Raw genomic sequence first — 23,089 nt, forward strand, 5'->3', positions numbered from 1 at the left:
CTCTGATTAACTGATAAAGTATTAATCAACTGACTACTCAACTATAAAACTGGTAAAATGTAGACATTCTGACAAATATGCGGTTTAAGAGGAGTTAATGATTGTTAAGTGACGAGTGCATCATTCACACTTACATGATACTCCTAATAACCCAAGAGAGACATACAATGAAGATGTAAGATGAAAAAATTAGAATATTATATCTAAGTGTAGTGCAAGTAAATTTTTAAAAAACTTGCCTCTTCCTTTGTTAGGTGCTGTTCACGCATGACATCCATATAGGTTCTGGCTTGAAGTTTAGGATCTGGAGTTTTCCCTCCTGTGGAAAAGAGCACGAACAAAACAGGGGAATCTCAGTACTGCCACAAAGACCAAATCACATCACAAGTTAAGACTTTTAAAGCAGCATTTGGCAGGATGTAAAATATTAGTACATTAAATTAACTAATATTTACATTTACTTAAAAACTCATGACTTAAAACTAACAATATTGTCTTTGTTTTAAAAAAATCTGGTCTCATAAAAATAAAAATTTAAAAACACAAGTACAATTCAAATGTTCATGTATTAGAGTAGTTAAACAGAGGTAAAAGCCATCATCTGCGCTGGAGTCCTAGGCAGAGCTCTCCGGAATACGTACACTTTTTGAGCCTGGTGTCCTTCATCAGTGTCTGACTTCAACCGGCAGAAAAGCAGCCTAGAAAATTATCTCTTTACCATTAGTAACACTTTAGAAAGGGTTTGAACTCAAAAACACAGCATACCTTCTATCACGTTACTAAAGAAAATGCGTTCAGTGTCTTATCCATAAACAGGTAAACACTTCAAATATTCCTGGGAGGTTTCTTTAAAGTAGTTTTGAGCTATATAGTTAAGTGAAGTGTAATGAAAAATACATTTCTGTATAATGAAATAAGTTAAAGCATTAAAAATTGATTTAGAAAATTAAAATGTTTCTGGGTGTGAAGTGGAAATATTTTTAGCAGATGATTTAATCTTTAAACATAAAAGTTCAACTAAGTTAAATTAAGCATACTCAAAAGTTATTTTAATCCAATAAATACTAAAATATAAGAAAACATTTATTTAAAAAAACACCATCTGAGTTAATTATAACTATAAGTGTTAAGGTCTATTGGAAAATACATAAATATTTCAGATGGTTCAAAAGTCAGTTCTGCTTGATGACTATGTGTGTTGGTACTTCTAAACAAGCCATTATTAAATGGCTTTTCCTACAGAAAATGATGGGCTACAAAGATAGATGTGTAGCTGCTGCATGTACATTAAGTCGTCAACAATCCATCCCACAACCCCCACCCCCCAACACACACCATTGTAAACCATGCCACTAAAGCTGTGGCCCCTTAACAATTGGGAAAGCACTTCCTTTGGAAGAAAGTTTTTGTGTTCACCATAACCTACACAGGATGTGTTGAGCTGCACCCTTAAGAATGCAGACAGGACTGGCATAGCAGTACTGCTGTAGGAGAGAAATTAAGGACAGTTAGTATGGGCCTGTGGAATTGTGGTACACAATTGCTTGTATTACAGTTCTTGTTTGTATTACAGAATTGAGTTTCCTATAATCATTACCCAGTCAGCTTCATGCAGGTTTTATATATCTTACTCTGAGCTCATAAATATGGCTGCATACAACTGCAACTTCTTTCACAGTTCAACCTTTAGAATGACAAAATTGTGTCAGGCAATGTTTTACAGTCCTTGAAACCACTTAAAACATTTTGCAGGTGCCGATTTCTTTTTAATGCAACTAGAATGTTAAAATGTCTTTAACAAAACACAGGAATGTTGCTTTCAACTACTTGACCTACTAGCGTAAGTTATTGCAGATATAAGAAAATATATCTGTCAAAAGAGTATAAAAAAAGCGGAAAGTAAAAACAAATCAATATTTTTTCTTTAGGAAAAGATAGCATGAACTAACTTGCCGCTCACTGACATTTAAATGAGAGAGACAAATTTGTACATATTCTGTAACAGTCTAAAGGCTGAACTTCACCTTTCTGAGGGAAATTAACAATCTATGGAAATGTAGCATTGCAAACTGCTGTTTACAACTGTATTTACAAGACAAGCTCAGGGAAACAAATTCTGCAACATAATGTTCCAACATAGTCTAGAACAACCACTACATCAAAAATTTTCTGTAGCAGGGAATTGTCTCCAAATTTGAAAATTAGTGGTAAACTGGGAAAAATTTACTTTTAATTCCCACATTTCTAAACATTTGGTACCTGATGAATACTTGATTGATTGCACAAATAACAGAAGCCAATATAAATTAGAAGATTCAACTGCTATATCACTAAGTAATACAGCAGTATGCATAGTCTCTCAGCATTTCTTACAGCTAGAGATGAAAATCACCTTTATCTCCAAACATATGACCTATCTTCAAGCCTATTTAAGGTTTGCATGCAATCTATTTCAAATGTTAGATATAAGATATAAGCTGATTTCAGCTAAGAACACAAAATGTAATGTCCCGAGTCGCAAACTATACGGGTTCTCCTTAAAGGTATGTATAACTAGACACTTGACGCCATACATGGCTTCAAAGCCATGTACAAAAGGTTGCCCTGTGTATAAATGACAGGCAAATCAACCTTACTAAATAAACATACATCAAGCTGACATCACATATCCATAGGGAAAACATTAATATAAGACAAATATATTTTTCCCTGTAACAATCTTTAAAACCTACGGCAGAATAAATGGTTAACACTTAACATACTCCGCACCTACAAATTTAGACGACCACGAAATAAAGTGGGGAAAACTGTCTATTATCACTGTGAACTGCATCTATACCTTTCCAAGAGCTTAGACCTGACTGAAAAAGAGAATGAATCCAAGATTCCCAAAAACTAAGTTTATACATTTACAATGGCAAAGATATCAGTTTATTTTAAAAACACATGCATCTGCCCAATTATCATCTTGACTTTAAATGAACTACCCTTAATACAAGACGTGCAAATCTCATTGGATACAGTCAATGATTAAACTATGTGTTCATAGTGACAAAGACAGATCACTGATGGTTTGACCAATGATATATACAGAAAAGTATGGAGACTTTTGCTAGAGATCATATTTACCATCTGCAAACGGATCGAGGCGTTCAGGTGAAATGATCATCTGCCGTCGACGGGCTTTGTACTCATCTTCACGCTCAGCAATCTTCTGTGGGCGGTGCTCTGCAAAGGGATCATACTGTGGACAAGAGAAAAGAGTAACACATTTAACAATAGTGGACTAAAAATTTTACTGAAAAGATAAGTTTGTCAAAACTGAGTACTAAGAATCGGTCTTAAAATGAAAACAAAGAAGCCTCCACAACAACTTTGAAAGTCACAATGTTGTAGGACAAAACATCAACAAGGTATTGCAAATAACTCTGTACCACACTGTGTGCTATCTTATGGCAGTTAAATAACCTGGCATAAGATTCCACACTTACCAATTTGGTAACTGTAAATTTATGCAGTAGATAATCCAACTTTTGAAACAATTTCAATAGTTACTCCTTAATTCCATGAATATGATAATCAAAGATAAGTCAGCTTTCTATAGTAACACTGAATCTTAAAAGTATGCATCAACAGAACACAAGAAAAACATTAAAAAAAAAAAAAAAGTTGCTTAAGATTAAACAGACATATTAAAGATCAGCATGAAAGGTGGAGGTTATTTCAATTCATAATTACAGATTTTCAGGACTATTAAACAATAGTGATATACATTTACATGGATGAATCTTAAAAATAGTATCACAGAGATTAAATATACAACACACCAATTCTAGCACAAGCCTATCATATTGCAAGACTCAACTTATACTGTGCAGAATGGAAAAGAGTTCTTACTTGTTCTGATGACTGAGGGATATCATTAAGTAATGCCACAGGAGCATGGTAGCCTGGTTTCTTCTGCCCCAGTAGACTAGTAGATGAGTCTTCATCATCATCCTATTGAAAAGAAAATGAAAAGAACTTATAAAATTACACACTCTCACATACACATACATATAATATATAATTAATAACATGACAAAGAAAATAAATTCAGGGAAATATAAAAATGACCAAATATTCGGATTATAAATTATCCATTACAGTACCGTATTACTGTTATCAATCCATTTGTAAACACAAATTTATAGAAATAAAGTCAGAAAGACCATTTAAAAGATTAGTGATGTCTGAAAGTTGGCCCTAAAGACGTTTGTTTCCAGAGATGAATGGTATAACAGAAGAGCTTAAATCACTGTTCATAAAAGTGAAAATTAAAATGTCTATTTACCAACCTCATATTTAATATGTATGATCTCTGGTCTCTCCCAAATATACCTTCATTCAGCTGTGTTTATATTTCCACTTTTGCTAAAGGTAGCTAGCAAACCAAAATCAGTATAATACTTAATAACAACCCCATTTTTTAGTGGAATCGGTTCATTTGAACCATTTGTTCATTAATAAGATGACAAAATTGTTTGTAGAAATGGCTGTGTTTCATGTATGGATTTTTTTTTTTAATTACATCATTCTTTCACTGTACACAACAGTACTGTACTTTTTATAGCATTACAACTTTAGTATTTCTGCAAAAGCTAGAGGTCATAAATTAGCAAGAAATACTCTCTGGTAAGTTTAGATCATTTATTAAAAAAAAAAAAAAAATCTGTTAATTTAGGAGTTGCTCAATAAAACTTTACTAATGGATCCCTGCAATTAACTGCCATCCCATTCAGGACAGGTATCTGCTTTGTGCCCAGCATAGACTTTAACTCCACCATATCAGATGGATGAATGGATGGATGATTACCTTTTTTATTAATTATCTGTAATTGTGTATTGAGCTATAAATTTATAAACTGAAAATGTACTCTGTTAAAAAATTAACACAGACCAAATATTTAACATATTGCAGAAAATTAAGCGGTTTGAAAATTACATTAAAATGTTTCTCAGAATAATCTTACATCTTGCCTGAAGAAGGGGCCTGAGTTACCTCAAAAACTTGCATATTGTAATCTTTTTAGTTAACCAATAAAAGGTGTCATTTTGCTTAACTTCTAACTACATTCACAATGGCTAACACGATATAAAACCCTAGTACCAAAAAACATCATAAAAAAAGAGAACAAGTACCGCATTAGGGTGTTCAGAAATGTAACACTAATTGAATATCCCAGGAAGATAAACAAGCAACTGATGTCAACTGATATTTTTCATTAAAAAATCTGATTAAAAATAAACTCTCTTACTGCCTGCACAAGATTTCATACTTACATAAATATTCTGGTTAAGTACAGTGGCAACATTTGCGGCTACTAAATTAAAATTTGACATGCTGTTTTCAATATGAAAATGTCAAATGTTAAAAAAAAACTCTTCATCCAGGTTAACAATCTTTAACTACACACTGTATTAAAAAAAAAAAAAAAGTGTTTAAACTCACATCCTCTTGTTCGTTTGCAGCAATTGAGGTCACATAGCCAGCAAATCGACTGTCACTACCTCCATAGATTTCTTGGTCATAGTAGCCTGTGGAGTCAAGACCTACTCCGCCATCTCCTCCTTCTTGGAGAGCTGCTTTTTTACCCTGGATTTCAAGGATTTGAGCTTCAATATCTAGGGGGAAACAGACATAGGGCAGACTGAAATGACTTATCAAACACGGTTAACCATAAATGCTTCTATAAGACAACCTTTGTCAACTATGTTAAGAATACAAATAATCAGTGCTAGGAATAGGACCAGAAAATATTTTGCCCAACAAAGTAAAAAAATATTGTTAATTCACTATTTACAGGAAAAATACAGTAATATAGCCTACACATTTTAACTCTAAGGCATAACATGACTTGTTTAACAGCATAATCATATTACTATGAGCCCAAACATATACATTTTGTGGTCATCATTATTATTGACCCTGCTGTTACATGATCATATTCACAGATCTAAAACTCATTTAACTTGATGCAAAAGAGACAGGACTGAGCACTCTGTTACCTTTGGCAACAAACAATTACAAAGAAACCCCATCTCTAAAACTGTTTATGACTGCATCCTTGGACTTTGAAGAGGGCCAATCCCCCATATGACAGTATGGTTATTTGTTCTGCTTCAAGAACCGACAATAATGATAAGGTAGCCCAGTGCTCTCCAGAATGTTTGGGAGAAAGACATTTTTCACAGATTTACCCCTCTGCTCTACAGTTTAAAATTATATATCAAATATTCAGACATGACTAAAGTGCACATTGCAGACTTTAAGGGTATTTGCACACGTCACATCACACCATGTGGAATTTACAACACCTTTTAGTAATGGTTCATCTATTTCAGGACACCAATAATGTTTGGGACATAGTATTGGTAGGTATATTAAAGCTGTCATATTTAGGGCTTTGTTGCATATCACTTGCATGCAATGACTCCTTCAAGTCTGTGATTCAGCCCCTGCTTTTCTAGGCTTTATGGTAATTTAGTTGCAGTGCCCCTTTATGTGAGGTATTCTGGTAATTAAGGCAACTCCCACTTGCACTTTTTTATTTATTTATTTATTTATTTTTTGCAGTGAACTTCCTGTAAAGTAAACAAAGCAAGTCAAGGCTTCTTTTACAAGAGAGCAAGATATGACTATAATGTTAACCTTTACATGAAAGAAAGAGGAGTAAAACTGATAAATAAAGAATCATAGGAGTCATCTTACAAGAAGCTAGAAAAGCTACTTTAATACATTCACACCTTTGTCACGCTAGGGTAACACAGTTGCACAGATTCATTCAGGGTTTTCAAGAAACAGAAACTTTATTTGTAAACAGCATAATAAAGCATAAAGAATAAATAAGAGGATGCCTGGGTGAAGATAGACAAGGAAGTGAGACCAAAGGACAGCTGCAGTACAGGCCTTTAAATGTTCGAGATGCAGATCACGTGGCATGGCAGCAGCAGCAAGTCTCCAGCTGATCTAGCGAAGAGGAGATAAAAAATTGTATTTGGTTCCCATTGAATCACTGTTTAAGAGGGGGGTTTCGGAGGAGCAGCCACATCCCCTTGGGGCTGCATTCAGCATCTCTTTTCTGGGAGCCTTGGTTGCACCATGTCCACTTTAATACTTCTCATTCATTACTACATAATGCTACTCCTTTAGTCTCACAGTCACACTTCCTCCTTCGATCACAGCACAAAGCCAAACTCACCAATCACAACACAGTCAAAACTTGACAAACTGCTCTGAGGGACTGGACACACACACACAGACCTTAGTGTTTTATTATGTAGTGGATTTTGAAATCTGTAATTAACCCCCTTTTGAGTTAACTAATGATTATTTTGGTAGTCGGCTAATCGTTCAATTTATTTTTAGATTAGTCACAATTATTTCATGCCTGACTATTTTGATGCCTGCGACCTGTGGTTGCACATCCTGTTCTGGGCTCCAGTGCATGTCTTACCTCATCTGCTCACGTCTCTCAACCTGTGAAAGTCACCCTGATGTCTCTGCATTAACATGATTTAAAATTAATAATAATCAAATTAAAATAACCAGTGAAATATATGAATTTGAAAATCAGATGATTTTATATTGGTGTGACCATCACAATAAAAAACAAATACATTAAACAATACAAACTAAAGTGCACGTAGTCTTTAAACAAAAAAGTGCATTTAACTTGACCAAAAAATACATCGTTAAAACTGAAACATTTTTCATATTTTAGTAATAAATGACAAAATGTAGACAAACTATATAATGTGTAAAGCCTAAAGTGCAAAGATCAAATAAACACTTTCACAAAAGGTTCAAGGACGATACAATAGCTTCCGTGGTGCAGCAGTAGGAATTGCTGACTTATAACCAAGAGTCCTCGGTTCGATCCTGACTGCTTCGTATATTTACCGTTTTGAGTAGTGAGTTGCTCTTATTGTTAATATTATACAATAAACACATACATTTGATTTGTGTCAGTAACAGCCACTGTATTAAATGTATAGCACTTGTAAAAGTTACCTTTTTTCACTTTTATTTTACTCTCAGTCATGATCACGATACATACTACCGCACCCCCAGGGATCTGATGCTTAATTTTTATCTGAAACTGGGAATAACTGTAGATGTGAGTGGTGTTATGAGACAATCGAACTGGAAATTCTCTGATCTGGATGGATAAAAGCTGACACACAAACGCTGGCGAATCTGCCTTATTCGTATCTCATTGTCACTTGATTTTTTTATTATGCAGTTTTATTGAGTGTTCCTGCTTACGCTGAATTAGTATGCGCCTTAAGGCATGGATGTCAAAGCCACACTGACAAAAAAACAGACACATAGGTATATATGATATTTGGAATTATTCATTTTATGAACTTATAGTACATTTCGGAAAACATTGTGGCATGGATGCAACATTATTCATATTCATTTGCGGTGTAAATTTGTTACTTGTAAAAATTAGCTTTTTTTATTTTATTTTCTCAGTCTCATTCACGCTCTTCCTACTCTCCTGATCCGACCTTAACTAACTGCACCAGCATAAATTCTCAAGAGACGGCGGCATCACATCTCTAGGGCGCTTTCACTTCAGATGTCCATGCATCGCAGTGGTGCTGCCGTGAAAAGAAAGCTCTGCTTTACATAATCTGCATTCAACTTTTTTTCTTTTTCAGTGAAGTGCTCCCACACTTTAGAAAGTTTCTGTCTAATTTTTTTTCCATCTCCTTCCCCGTACTCTATCCGACTCGCCATTGCAACCACGTTTATTTTCCTCTACATTCTTCTTCTCCTCAGACGTTCTTCTTCGTTGGTAGGACTGTGTGCAGTCTTGACAAACAACAATACTGCCCCAGACGTTCATGTAGTGCATTGCAGTTACAAAACCCAATGTGGTTCTTTGTGACTGGAGCCTCTATTGAAGGTTTTGTTTATGACGCGGAGACAAAAAAAAAAATCTGCATCAACAATTTTTTGTAGTCCATGTCATGGATTATGTCGACTAATCGTTGCATCCCTACTTTTGAGTAGCACTTATATTTAGCTAGGACCATCAGAGCGGTAGTTAGCAGGCTATGGCTGGGTGTGAAATGCAAATGATGTAGACCGGAGTTTGGAGAAATCTTATTTGTCAATTTTGAAGAGGGAGCAGACAATCAAATAGGAAAAGAGAACAGCTGGCCACTTCTTGATGGAATGTTTGGCATATGTGTAATTATGGGCGTGTGTATGGGCCTCCTCCAGGACCTGTGACATTAACCTGCATGCAACCTGGACAGATGCTTGAACATTTAGTATGCAATATGTATTGTCTACAATAATGTATTAATTGTTTTAATGACAGCACACAATCTATGTTGTTAGACTTAATTGCAAAACGTGGATCATCATCACTTGCATGGAGGTGGTTTGGCATTGAAAAGACTGATGTTGCTCAAAAGATGGAAATCTGCAAACTATATCAGAAATCTGTTACCGTTAAAGACAGCATGACAATTAACTTGTTTCACAGTCTGCAAACCACTGCACAGAATATGAAGAATACAAAAAGCTTCAGGAGTCAGCTGTCCATGACCGGTCTAAATCACTCAAGGTACAAGCAGAAAAACACAGACACACACACTGTAAAAGGCAATTTATTTATGTATATTTATTAAGATTTATATCTTGCTGACATTAACAGTTGGCTCTGTTTAACATGCTCTCATTGTAACAGTTTTGTTAGTCTTTTGCGTAAATCCTGTAGACCACTTTGAAATGGTTTACTCATACTTGCACTGTTTAATCTCAGAAAAACTTTTGACTGGTGATTTTAATGTTTGTGTTATTTTACTTCAGTTTTAAGTAAATAAACAAGACCTGTTTGAACTGTTGTTTCCATTTATCTCATTAGTAAACTACAAAAAGTTTCTTAACAAGATCAAGCTAGATCAAGAAGACGTTCGCAAACACATTTTTAAAAAATGCAAAATATTGTCTACCATTATTGTCCAAGTCCCAGAAAATAACGAGATATATATTTTTTTTGCCACTGTTGCACACCTCTAGCTTGAATTGATGGACATTTGTAAAAATCTCATTTATCCGGACGGTGCAGGATTCTATTAAAAATGCTTACTCTCTGTATCTTTTCATATCCTTACAAATGTGTGACAATAAGAGTTAAAAAATTACACCTCATTTGACCGGTAATGTTATTTCACGTTTTAAGTACGCATAAATCGTTTTCTGATTTAACTCCATAATGGGGTAAATGTGGCACTAAAGCAAGCCAGTGTGTGTGTATTTTACTTTATTTGTTTTTTGATTTTTTTTATATAAACAACAAGCACAAAAAATTTCCCATACAAACACAAAGCATTTCCAGACATGTCTTCTGCTTTTTCTTTTAAACATGTGTTGATGCAGTGCTGTACAAACAACTGCGAGCGATTTTTATATGTACTTTTTTACTTAGTTTTTATCATGTACTGTTTAATTGTGACTTTCAAAGTATTTTTTTTTATTTGCAGTCACACAAGTACAGTACAACCAATACTGTAAAAAAGCTGGTACAGTTACATTTTCGGAACCTTGGTACCGAAGTAATGGTTTTTGTGACATCTCTATTTGTCAAAAAATTTGTCAAGTCTGGCCTGGTTTTTGAGATGATTTTAATACAGATGTGTGTGGTTACATTCAATGCATAAAAAGTCAGGCATGCTTTTGGGGTCATGCATGGCATGCCTTTTCCTTGAAAATCTGATAAACAAGGCAGCTCAGACTGTGTGTAACAAATAGTTTTAAGGTTGGTACAAACGTTTTGGCATTTCATGAAATTGACATGTATGGCCAGTCTTACTGCCCAATCTGACATCATGATGGGGGCAAACACAATGTATGTGCAATATATGTTTGCATAATAATACAGTATATAAATTCAGTGTATGCTCTCGCATATAATTTTCAACTGCTGCCAAATCCGCTTCATACTGCTACAGAACATGTGTTTCACTTATGATTTCACAAATTAATACTTATTTTTATGTGAATAATACCATAAATGTTTAGTCATACAATGCACAGGTTCAGAACCATAATGTACTTAGGCACTGATCTGGATTGCCTCAAAGCCTTTATAGCTTTCTTCTCACTAGTGCACACATAATCATAGATGGCCGAGCCCAGCTTTAGTTAGTGAGATACACTTGCCATTCAAGGAACTGACTGAGCCTCGATTGGAAAATAAAGGTTATTTAAGTGAGGCATCCTTAACTTGTGTAATATCCTCAAGTTTGACAAAAAAAGTGTTTTGTAAACAAAAATATCACAAAATACCTTGGAATTTAATAATTCATTTAGCAATGATATAACTTTTTGAATTTTTAGTGTTAATTTTAACCAGTACTTGTTTTCCACTTAATGTAGTAAAAATGTTATTTTTTACATGCACATGTCAAGATAAATCAGGTAGAATCAGGTAGTCCATAACGTTTTTTCTTTATAAACGGTATGCTTAATTTTACATTGGAGGGAGGTGTAATGTGGGGGTTGGTTGTGGGTATGGGATTGGAAGAGATTCCCTCTTTTGGTCGCGCATGAAATTCAGGCCCGGGTTTGTGATATGCAGAGATGATGTACTATTGTCTCAAAAAACAACAAATGAAAAAATACTAAAAATTAAATAAAATACTAACCCTGCTGCACATGACTCTCCATAAAGAGCCATCTGTTTAATTAAAAAAAAATCTTTAATATAGCCACACTGTTTCAATTTCAAATGGGGACACATAAGAGAGACTGCTGGTTTCAAATGTGGTTGCTAATTGCACGCATTATTCATAACCCTTGAGGAAAAAAGAGAGAAAGGTCAAAAAAAAAAAAAAGAACAAATTCAAGTACCTCCCATAATGCTTTTCTCTTATAAAGGTACAACCCATCAAGTTGTCACACATTCAGACCACAAGATTCTTGCATTATTTATATCAAATAAATAAACAATGAAAACAGATTTCTGACTGCACATGAAAGACTGCCGTCAGTGCAGCATTTCATAGTGAAAAAGTAGGTGACATTTGTGAAAAATAACTGTATATAAATCAAATAGATTGAAAAAGTCTCATTCAAAAGCAAAAAAATTACATTTAAAACTAGATGATCAGTTGTTTTACCTTGCACTCATTTCAGCTATGTAGTAGTCCAGCCATGCTATTCATCATTGCGGTATTTTACAGCTGTTTTTGCATATTAATCCTGGTCTCGTCAAACTTTTAGATGGCTAGTTAGGGTCATTATTATCAACAAACCTGTCTGCATCGTGAAAACAATCATAATTCATCGTGCATTTTGGAACTGTGTTGCCTAGACAAGCAGAACAGAACTCATTTTTAACGTATTTTTACACTCATGATCCATTTGAATTGTGTCAAATTGAGTTGATTACTGTAGTTACATCATTTGAATCTCCAGTTAGTTCAGCCATATTTAATTTTTATTTTAACTTCAAACAAAGCACAATGTACCAATAAATAACTCACGAGTGTGTTATGGACTTTTTTTCATAGGGCAGAAATACTAGGTGTTGTGCTATGTTAGCCATTATGGATGCAATAAGAAGTAAAGCAAAATGATTCCTTTTTATTGGCTAACTAGAAAGATTACAATATGCAAGCTTTCGAGGCAGCTCAGGCCTCTTCTTCAGGCAAGAGGCCTGTGCTGCCTTGAAAGCTTGCATATTGAAATCTTTCTAGTTAGCCAATAAAAGGTGTCACTTTGCTTGACGTTTGACTGCATTGGGCAGAAACAATTTTAACTGGGAAAAAATCAACATGGAGGGTCAATAATTGTTAGTATCATTTCAATAATTAGTTGTTTACAGCACACAGCTTTGTGAGAAGAATTTGTATTACCTAATTACTAGAAGAGCACAAGTAATAATAAAAGTTGCATTTATAGATTATGTTCTATTTACATGCTACAGAATCAACAGGTTTCATCAAGCAGCTCTACAGAAGTTGGCACACATGTTCAGAACATACAATAATATGCTTCACTTTTATAAGAGGTGAGAGATATCATGAGAGTTTCATTTCACTGTACGATGATGCATGTTTGCTAGCCTCTCTTTAGTTTGTCTTCATTCTCTAAATTATTTGTATTTAATGTACATTTTGGAATGATTGGCTAACATACACTACATATAATCAAAGTTGGCATGCCTCCATTGTTAACATGTCTGCATCATAGCCAAAGATTGATCACCTTCAGAGGACATCCCACCTGCACACATCACAAATGCATTTACACTTTTTTTTTAGCTACCTCAGCTAACACACAATTTTGCACAGACTGACAAGAACACAATGAGATTTAAAAAATACAAGTTACTTGCATTCTGTTTTTGCATCGCCCAAAAGAGAGTATTTTTTTGTAAGTTGATCCAAATAAATGCTCAACAATCCATCATTTAGTACAAGTTTTTTGTGAAATACGTAAACACGTAGTACCTCAGCTTAAATTAACGATTGGCTGGGACATTAATCTTCTGAACCTTGGTGAAGAAAATGAATCACAACTCAGAAATAGGTTTTTATGCTCATTACAGGTGGAAGGAGGCAGGATAAAGTGGACCTTGCATTTTTTTTATTTTTTATTTATTTTATTTTATTTTTAAGATTGAGAGATGAATTATATATAAAAACGCAGAAAAAATTGGAGACAGTTTGTGGCCAAGAATCTAGCCAAAGACATGAATGTTTATTAATCTTTCTAATCGCAAATGTATTTTAATTTGTATTTCTTCGTTCTTCAAAAATATGAACCGCATTTTTGAAGTTTCAGGATTAATATTTGTCTTACACATGACAAAAAGGAAAAACTGTGTTCTTTCAAAATTAGTCTCACTTTTTTTTTTTTAACGTTCTTAACTGTTGCCATCAATTGCAGTGTCATAGCTCTTTCAACTAAATATGATACAATAAAGCCATTAATTATTGCTTCACTTTTGCTGGAATTTTCGGTCAATTTCAAATTCAGAGATGATCTCTTATCAAGGCAAATGCACATTGATCTATTACGATTCATAACTCTGAAACATTGCAATGTCCTCAGCAACAGTCACAACACACTGTTTTACTTGGGTCTCACAAAAAGCAAACTTTTGCCAAGGAATTCACTCCCTTAAAAGAAGTCTTGTACTTTTTTTAGAGTAAACATAAGCCTGTAAGTTGCTTCTGTGAGTTTTATATTTGCCACATTCTGTTTATAACTCTTAGCATTAGACATAAAACAATACTTTGCTGTATGAAATTTCACAATGAAAAATACTTCCAATATGCAATTCTACCTTGCATTGTGGATTTATTTACATTATCATGATTGGTATGGCAAACGAAAAAGTCTTCAAAAGCAGAGGGATTAAAAATGACTGAAAAACAATGTATAAAATGCCAACTGACTGCAATTTTGCTGAACCATTATTCACTGACTTTAGAAATGTGAAGGTGAATGTTGTTGGCATACAACATAGGCATCAACATATGTGAAAGTGAGCCGAGTCAGCAGGTTAAGTGTTTTTCACACACACTTGAATCACACAAGTATGGAAAATCACAACACTGTTTCATAAATATAACAGTGCATTCTGCAGGTATGTTTTCAGATCGGACTCTATTTGGACCTATAAAGCGCAAAACTTCGAGAATAGTCCTCCAGCATGGTGGATAGAGAAAGCAACGAAATTCCCAAAATTCGACTTTCTGGTGAAATCTTAGATGTGTCCCCATCACATCTGTTCCCAGTGCAAGGATTATTGTTGTAGCAGAAAAGTCTTAGTTTTCTAGAAATGAAAAATAATAATTTCTTTATTAATCCAATCAGGACCCACAGCTAACGAACCAATAAGGCTGTCAGGTAGGAAATAAAAGGACAGGAATTGGCGCGATCTTTGATGTAAATAAATAAATAAATAAATATGGATGGTTTTGCACAAAAGTTACTTTATATTTTGGGTTTATAGGGTCATTATTGTCACAGAGCACAGAGTAAAGTGAAATGGAGTGTGAATTTTGTGTTGGTATGCTTTGTACTTGAGAATGAGTGTTCAGTTATATGGAGCTCTGTCAAATGGCTAGGCATGCTTTTCTTTAAGAAAATCCCTGCATTTTCAACCAACATCTGCTACACATAACACATCATTGTGCCATAGGCAAGTCCAAAATATTTATTTGTAGTATATGAAACAAAATATGTTGGCCTATGTTTGTTTACACAGCCTGAGTAATGAGCAAAACAATATCACAGACAACTTCAGGAATACCATGAAACCCAGCCAGACTAATATTTTAAGAGTCAAAAAGAGGACATGTCCGGGAAACTGATGATGTATGGTCACCCTAAATGTCACCATCTCCTAATAAAAGCCACACCACTAGACGCCGCTGTTGTGTAATGATTGCAGCACTAAGTAGGTTTGTGACGGAGAAGAAAAAGAGGGAGAGGCACAGAGTCCTTTGAACCCCATTGCTGGATAATCCACACTTCTGAACTTCACTGAAACAGATGGACCCGAGAGGTCAGAAGTTGAAGGCATGAGCCCATCGATGGAATTAACATGAGTAGTAGATGGAATGGCTGCACAAAAGATGACATTAGTCTGCTCTCCCTCTTGTACCTTTCATACAGCTTTCTGTAACACTCAGTAGAAAGTGGCACACTGCTGATCACTGATACACTGTAACTTGAAATAGGATATTAAATAAATGAGAATACCCAGAACTCAAACAAATCTGCGGAAAATCTAACTCTTTGTGCACATCTACTGTCCAGAGTAACTACAATAAAAACAATATTATACAGGTATTGCCTACCAATACTAATATGGTAATGTATAGCCTAAATTCTACTCAAGACTTGTTCATGTCAAAATGCTGTCAGGAACAAAAACTACTAAAATTAAGCTCTCTTTTGAAACAGAAGTGAAATTTCAGTAAAAATAATTTAAACAGTCTGCTAGCACATTCTCACCATTATAAAATGTGCACAATCAGCAAAGCAATGAAAAGAATACTTCCAACAGATACTGTAACTGGTAGAGTGTGGTGCTTTCACCACTGGTGGAAAACATTTTCTATATATTAACATGAATGAAAGAGAAAACATCAGTCACTGATATTTCCTGGAATGATATCACCTGCAGGTTTAGATTGTTTATAGCCTATGCAAGCATTTTCATCATAGTTGTGTTCATGACATTCAGCGCATTTCACTCGCATAAACAAAATCTTAAGAGGTTGATTTATGTTTCACTTAGTTGAATGCAAGAATAAATATTTTTTGTATAAATTGAATTATCACTAGGAGAAAAAATCAGTTTGGACAAGTGGTAAATAAATCAATCCATACAACTACTCTTATGCACAAGTATTATGTTCCCAAATAGCCTGCAAAAAATTTAAATCAAATAAACCGTGACTCACTTTTAAATGAATTTTGTAGTTACTCATGTTTTGCCAGGCAAGAAGTTGGAGAGATAGTGCTCACCAAATAGCATATCATGCACTTGGCCTTTCATTTTCAGAACCTACTATCATTTAGTATATACTGAAGTTGCTAAATTCACCTTCAGTATATCCTTGAGAAACTTTATCCTACTCAAGCAGATCATGCACACCTTGCAGTTGTGTTAATATCCTTATTAAGGCAGACGTATTGACAAAAGAAACAAAAAATCGCATTTCCCCTTCCATGACGGCTGCAATCATGTGCCAATGATCATATGTTACAAATGTTTTAGAGGTCAGTAATCTCCTATTGTGACATTTCATATTTTAACACTAGAATTACTAAAACTTACGAAAAAACTTGTAAATCCGGCCCACCTTAAATCAGCTTGAACCTCTCCATTCAGTGTCTTTTGTCTTGTAAATATATAGAGAAGCCAAAGCAGACTGCTATAATCATCACCCCGCCCCCCCAACCCCTACAGAAACAGCAAAAACCTCTTCCAACTGAAGCCTTGTCAGGGAGTCAGGTACCTTGAGTTGTACAGGCTAAAAAATATATTGTTATTTGGAACACATGCATTTCCGTGTTCCGTGTCTACAAAGATCTATGTATGTATAGGATAACAGGAAATGCAAGAAATGTTGAACACATACCCAAAAGATAAAACTTTTTTCCTGTTTTAGTACCAACGACAAAATTTTGACATGAAATGTATAATGTGAGAAGACTGAAGTCTAAATATCAATAAGCACTTTCACAAAAGGTACAAATATAACTGAACAAGTGCACTTTTATTCAAGACTATAACTGAAGAAAAAGAAACCGTGTTAGTGTGGCTTGTTGCCGTGACTTCTTTGGTAGTACAGCGGTAAGAACTACTGACTCCTATTCGAAAGGTTTCAGGTTCAAACCTTACCACATTCAAAAATTAACATTTTGAACAGTGAGCTGCTCTTGTTATTATTATACAATAAAAATATATATGTGATTTTAGACTGTAACAGCTGGTGTAAAGGTATGGTACTTGTAAAGGTTAGAATTTTATTTTTATTCACCAACGTATCGTGCAAACTGCTGTTTTTGCTTATGTTTTGTGATGTCTTTACATAAGAAACTTTTATATGTTACTGATATAAAAGCAAGATCGAATGTTATTTACCTTGATTTATTTATTTATCTTCCTACAGTATAAAGTACAAGTAAACTGCAGAGCTTCCTCTGTTTGATCGGCAAGGGCAAGCTCACAAATTACATGTGTAATGTTATGAAAAATGCTTGCTGACACTTCAGTAAGCGAGCAATGGTACGAGAATACAGTTAGACTTCTAATTTGGGCACATACACCATCCAGATCTAAACACTAGCATGGAGAGTCGCTCACTGTCAAGAGGAACCAACTTCCACTGTGATGAAAGCACACACTTAAGTCGTATTTTAAACAGTTTGGACTGTAGTTTGCGTATTACAAAATCAAGTCTAATAGCTGTACAAAAGTCAGTAAATACCACATTCCTTGCACTTCCTCACATTCTAGTACACCTGGATAATAAAATCTGCCTTGCCAAAGTAGTACTTGTACACTAAAGTTCAGCAGTTAATACAATAATGCAGTCTTGCCTGATTGTCACGGACCTAGGGTAGAGGCTCAGAGCCACCTTACACATAAATGAAAGACATGCATGTGCAAACTGGCAGCACCAACTTGCTCCACATTGATCCTCAACACAGGCACATCAATAGGGCATGTTGTGTTCCCTACTATTCTTCCTGTTAATCCATGACTATGTAGCCTGGCACAGCCAGTCCTGCACCATGAAATTTGCAAGTAGCACAACAATACACAACAAAAGAATTTATTCCCCCCCAAAAAAAAAAAAAAAAAACTTGCCTGCTGATAATTGGGTGCCACAATAAATTCTCCCTTTATGTCAGTAAACCAAAAACTTTGTCACAGGCTTCAAGGTCCAAGCTTTGTCTATTAATACAGTATATCTACATCGACCAAGATGATCTGGAGACAACAACTATACATTTCTTGTAATCACTATCACTATGCTTAACGGAAAAAAACAACACATCTAAACTATTGTCAAGAAAGTCCAACAATATATAGTTCCTCGGACTTCTGAAAAAAACCCGAAGAGCTCTATAAATGCATGTTGAACTCTGCATCCGGCCACAACACGTGTTAGGCTCAAAACTAAAAAAAAACACTAGAAACGGTCGTGAAGTCAGCCCTGAACCCTACTGGAGCACCACTTTATTAGAAACACCTCTTGCTTTCTCCTCTAAAATGCCAATCATGCGGCTAATATTCATTCTCTCGATACAGTACATATATATGTGTGTGTGATGCAAAGCTGTTTAAGACTACTAAATGGCTAATACCGGTGATAAAAGCGACTTTTGCCAGACACCCTGTTTCAAGCATATCACAAACGGCCACCTTGTTGGTATTTTAAAATACTGCAACATTTAAGTGTTTAAAAAACGACGTTCTGCATTCTTTGTAAAGATGTACTGTATATACTGTATTTATTATTCGGAAATATCTGATCTACATTCCACAAAAAAAATCTAAAAACCTTCTCGGAAAATATCTACAGTCAAAGGAAATAAAGCAATCGATAAAATATGTTGAAAAGATAAAAGCTATGTTAAGGTTCTTACAAATAGGCCTTACAACTGTAAACACTGCTTTTATTACAGCAGTAGTATGTTGTAAAGCCACCGTGGTGCCTGCGAAATGTGCAATCTCAATAAATAGGTGCGCACCTGATGTATACACTCCTTGAGGGAAACTATGTAAAGTGAACAATTCCTTTTTATCAAAAATTATTTCTGTGATGAATATACACTAAAAGAAGTAGATATCAGTTAAATATTGCAAACGCTCCCGGTTCAATCGCCAATTAACATTCGCGATCAATGTTAGACGCCATTATCTGATTTCAGTAAGGAAACAAAGTCGACTCAGCCAAATACCAGGTAGTACTTAAATGCAAACAAGTATTTCGAAATTGCTGCTTTGATAAACAATTGCTAATATCACCAAGTCATTAAACTGAAAATCAAAAGAAAAATATTAACATTTTCCTACCTTCGTGTGTTTTGGCAATCTTCGCCATGTTCTTCTGTGTCGATGCCTACGGCGCACTCCTAACCGGAAGGCCTGAAGCACGAAACTTCCGCTCACTGTGAAATTTCCTTGCGCATGCGCGCACTGTGATATACGTACTTAACGTTTACAGTAAAGGAGATTGGCCGATTAGTTTGGAGCCCGTAAAAAGTCTCCATCAATCCACACATATTTGATACCCGCTTATATATATATATATATATATATATATATATATATATATATATATATATATATATATATATATATATATATATATATATATATATTTTATATGCATTTATTGTTTACACCGTTCAATATTAGTTAAGTGTCAGGGTGCCTTACCTTAATAGACAAAAATCTGTATGTTCACCCATTGTGGTTCTGGGAGAGGAGGTAGAAATAGTGACTGAATATAAATACTAACTAACCTAGATAATAATCTTAACTATAATACAAATACAGTACAACAAAATTATTCTCTAAATGCAACCAGCGCTTATTTCTCCTCCATAAACTTAAACTATTTAAAGTAGACAAGGACCTCATGTTGTCCTTTTATCACAGTATGATCCAGTCTGTGATCACTTTCAGTTACATTGCCTGGTTTAAAGCTCCAGCAGATTACGAAGTATGTAGCTAAAGTTATTGGGGCTGATGTAGATGATTTGACTAGAGTGTGTCAGAGGGCAATGTTAAAGAAACTGGAAATCATCTCAAATGATGACAGTCATCCATTACATGTAGAACTAAACTTCAGTAAATCAGGAAGGATAGTCGCTTTGAAATCCCACACAAATCGCTCCAGAAACTCCTTTCTTCCTATTGCCATTTGACTTTTAATGATTAAGGTTTGATATATATCCTGTAACCTTTTTTTGTGTAAATATGTATTATCTAACTCCCTTACCTTTTTTTTTTTTGCTGAGCATGCAGGAGTGTCAGGAGTAATTTGTGACAGACTGGTACCAGCAAGAGTAAAAGGGAAGGTGTACAGGACATATAGTGAGACCAGCTATGTTATATGGAGACGGTGGCACTGAAAGCAGGAGACATAACTGGAGGTAGCAGAGTTAAAGATGCTAAGATTTGCATTGGTCGTGATGAGGATGAACAGGATTAGAAATGAGGGTCAGCCCAGGTTGGACTGTTGGGAAACAAAGTCAGAGAGGTGAGAATGCGCTGGTTTGGACATGTGCAGAGGAGAAATGTTGAGTATAAGACTGCATTGCATTGTCCGACTTTATCATGGTGCAGTGGGTGTCTTGAATTGTGCGGTCATTTGTCGGTCATTTATTAGTTAGTACTCCTGTTCTATAGTATGAAAACAATAAAGCATTGCGCGGGCAGCTGTGACCTGTGAATGAGCAACAGAAATGCACATTCTCGTGGGTGTCTTGTTGTAGTCTGTGTGTATCGTAAAGAATAACGTTTTTAAGAGAATGGAATTTGGACCTTGCAATTATCTGTAGAAAGAAGTATTGATTTCTGTGTAAGCTCTGATTGTGAAACTTCACCAATTTCAAGGTTTGATTGACTTTTTTACCGAGGTGAGGCAAGGAGAACTGACCTGGATGCAGCACCAGCTTAATCTCGGTTCATCTCTCCTTCTGGCGGTCCTGGCAGCAGCACAGCAATTTTAACTATGTGTTGCATCTGTTTTTGAACTGCAGTTCAGGTGTTATCAGGAGACAACGTTCTGTTGGCTGTGCTTTATTGCTTAGCAGTAAGCCGGCACCAGTTGCATAAAAGGCATATCCAATCCAACTATTAACAATGGCACATTGCTCAATTTATATTTAAACTTTATGCACAGAGTTAAAAAGTTATTTTTTTGAGTTCAGTTCATTCAGTGAACTGATTCAGTGATGTAATTCATGATTCAAAATTAGTAATTTGACTTCATCTTCAAATGTGAAATTACTTTTGTAGGGGATGCAAATATAAATCAAAGAGTTTCTAGGGGTGTATAGCATAGAAAAGGTTGGAAACCACTAATCTAAATAAACCCTGCGCTGCACACGAGTTACACTAGATTCAAAACATATTCATTGATCAGGCACAATATGTCGTCTGATGTTTATTTACACAGTCTAAGTAACAATCAAGACCAAATCCTTGAGAGTTTTAGGGCATTTATAAATAAATAAATGTTTTGTATAGTCCAAAATATATAACATATATTCACCAACCAAAACACAATATGCGCTAGAGCCCACCCTGTCAACTTTGAAAACTGACTGTTTTATTTTAACCTATATTTCATAATGCAGTTGAAGGAATATTACTGACAAAATAAAAAAAATAATCAATAAGAACCAAAAAACATATTTTGTGACACATTTATTTATTTATGCTAACATTTCATGCAGCTTTTGTTTATTTTTACTCACATTTCAGAATACTTTTATTCATTTAGAATCATCCTAGTTGCTCTTCTCTGGACCTTTTCTAGCGCTGCTATGTCCTTTTTAAAGCCTGGAGATCAAAACTGTACACAGTTCTCCAGAGGAGGCCTCACCAGTGCATTGTAAAGCTATAGCATAACCTCCTTGGACTTGTACTCTACACATCATGCTATATAACCTAACATTCTGTTAGCTACTGTATCTTAATAGCTTCTGAACACTGTCTGGAAGTTGATAGTGTAGAATCCATTACTACTCCTAAATTCTTCTCAAAAAGTGTACATTTTTGATTTTCAGACCTCCCGTTGAGTATTCAAACCTAACAATTTTACTTCCAACATGTAATATTTTCATTTACATTATATTTCATCTGCCACAAATCTGCCCAAGCCTGTATGCTGTCCAAGTCCCTCTGTAATGATTCAATGGATTCCAGATTATCTGCCAATACACCTATCATGGTATCATCTGCAGACATAACCAGCTTGTTATTTACATTCCTATCCATATCATTTATATATCTTAAAAATAGCAGTGGCCCTGTAACTGACCCTTGTGGCACAATACTCTTAACATAAGCCAATTCTGATGAGGTTCCTCAAACAATAACCCTCTGTTTCCTGTGTCTGAGTCAATATTGCACTCACCTACAAGCATCACCCAAAACTCACACTTCATTTAGTTTGATACTCAACCTCTCATGTGTTACTTATCAAATGCTTCCTGAAAGTCCAGATAAATAATATCATATGCTCTACTTTGATCATTCCCTTTTGTTGCTTCCTCATAGAATTCCAGTATGTTGGTAAAACATGATCACCCAGTTCTGAGCCCATGCTGACAGTTCAGTACAATTCTTTCTCTTGCCATGTGTTGCTCAATCTTATCCTTAATAATTCCTTCCTTTAATTTTCCTGTGATGCATGTTAAGATTACTGGCCTCGAGTTTCTTGTATCTGCCCTTTTATTTATCAAAATAATATTTGCCATTTTCCAGTCCTTCAGAATTTCTTTAATGCACAGTGACTTCCTAAAATACACTTC

General features: G+C 35.0%; 1 protein-coding gene across 3 annotated transcripts in view; it reads right to left on the reverse strand.

Annotated features, from left to right (window-relative positions):
- sf3b1 (splicing factor 3b, subunit 1) overlaps positions 1-19,699 on the reverse strand; it is a 62,202-nt gene extending 42,503 nt beyond the window's left edge. Inside the window, exons 1-5 of one of the 3 annotated variants that reach the window (XM_039755873.1) lie at positions 19,617-19,699; positions 5,492-5,664; positions 3,898-3,999; positions 3,130-3,244; positions 240-319 (exon numbers count right to left, since the gene is read on the reverse strand). In XM_039755873.1, coding sequence (XP_039611807.1) covers positions 240-319; positions 3,130-3,244; positions 3,898-3,999; positions 5,492-5,664; positions 19,617-19,644 — 498 coding nt within the window. In that variant the 5' untranslated portion in view covers positions 19,645-19,699. The other 2 variants (XM_039755875.1, XM_039755874.1) reach the window with 2 other exon arrangements.
- Between the last annotated feature and the right edge of the window lie 3,390 nt (positions 19,700-23,089).

Source organism: Polypterus senegalus, chromosome 6 (genome assembly GCF_016835505.1).
Source record: "Polypterus senegalus isolate Bchr_013 chromosome 6, ASM1683550v1, whole genome shotgun sequence".
NCBI classification, from domain to species: Eukaryota; Metazoa; Chordata; class Cladistia; order Polypteriformes; family Polypteridae; genus Polypterus; species Polypterus senegalus.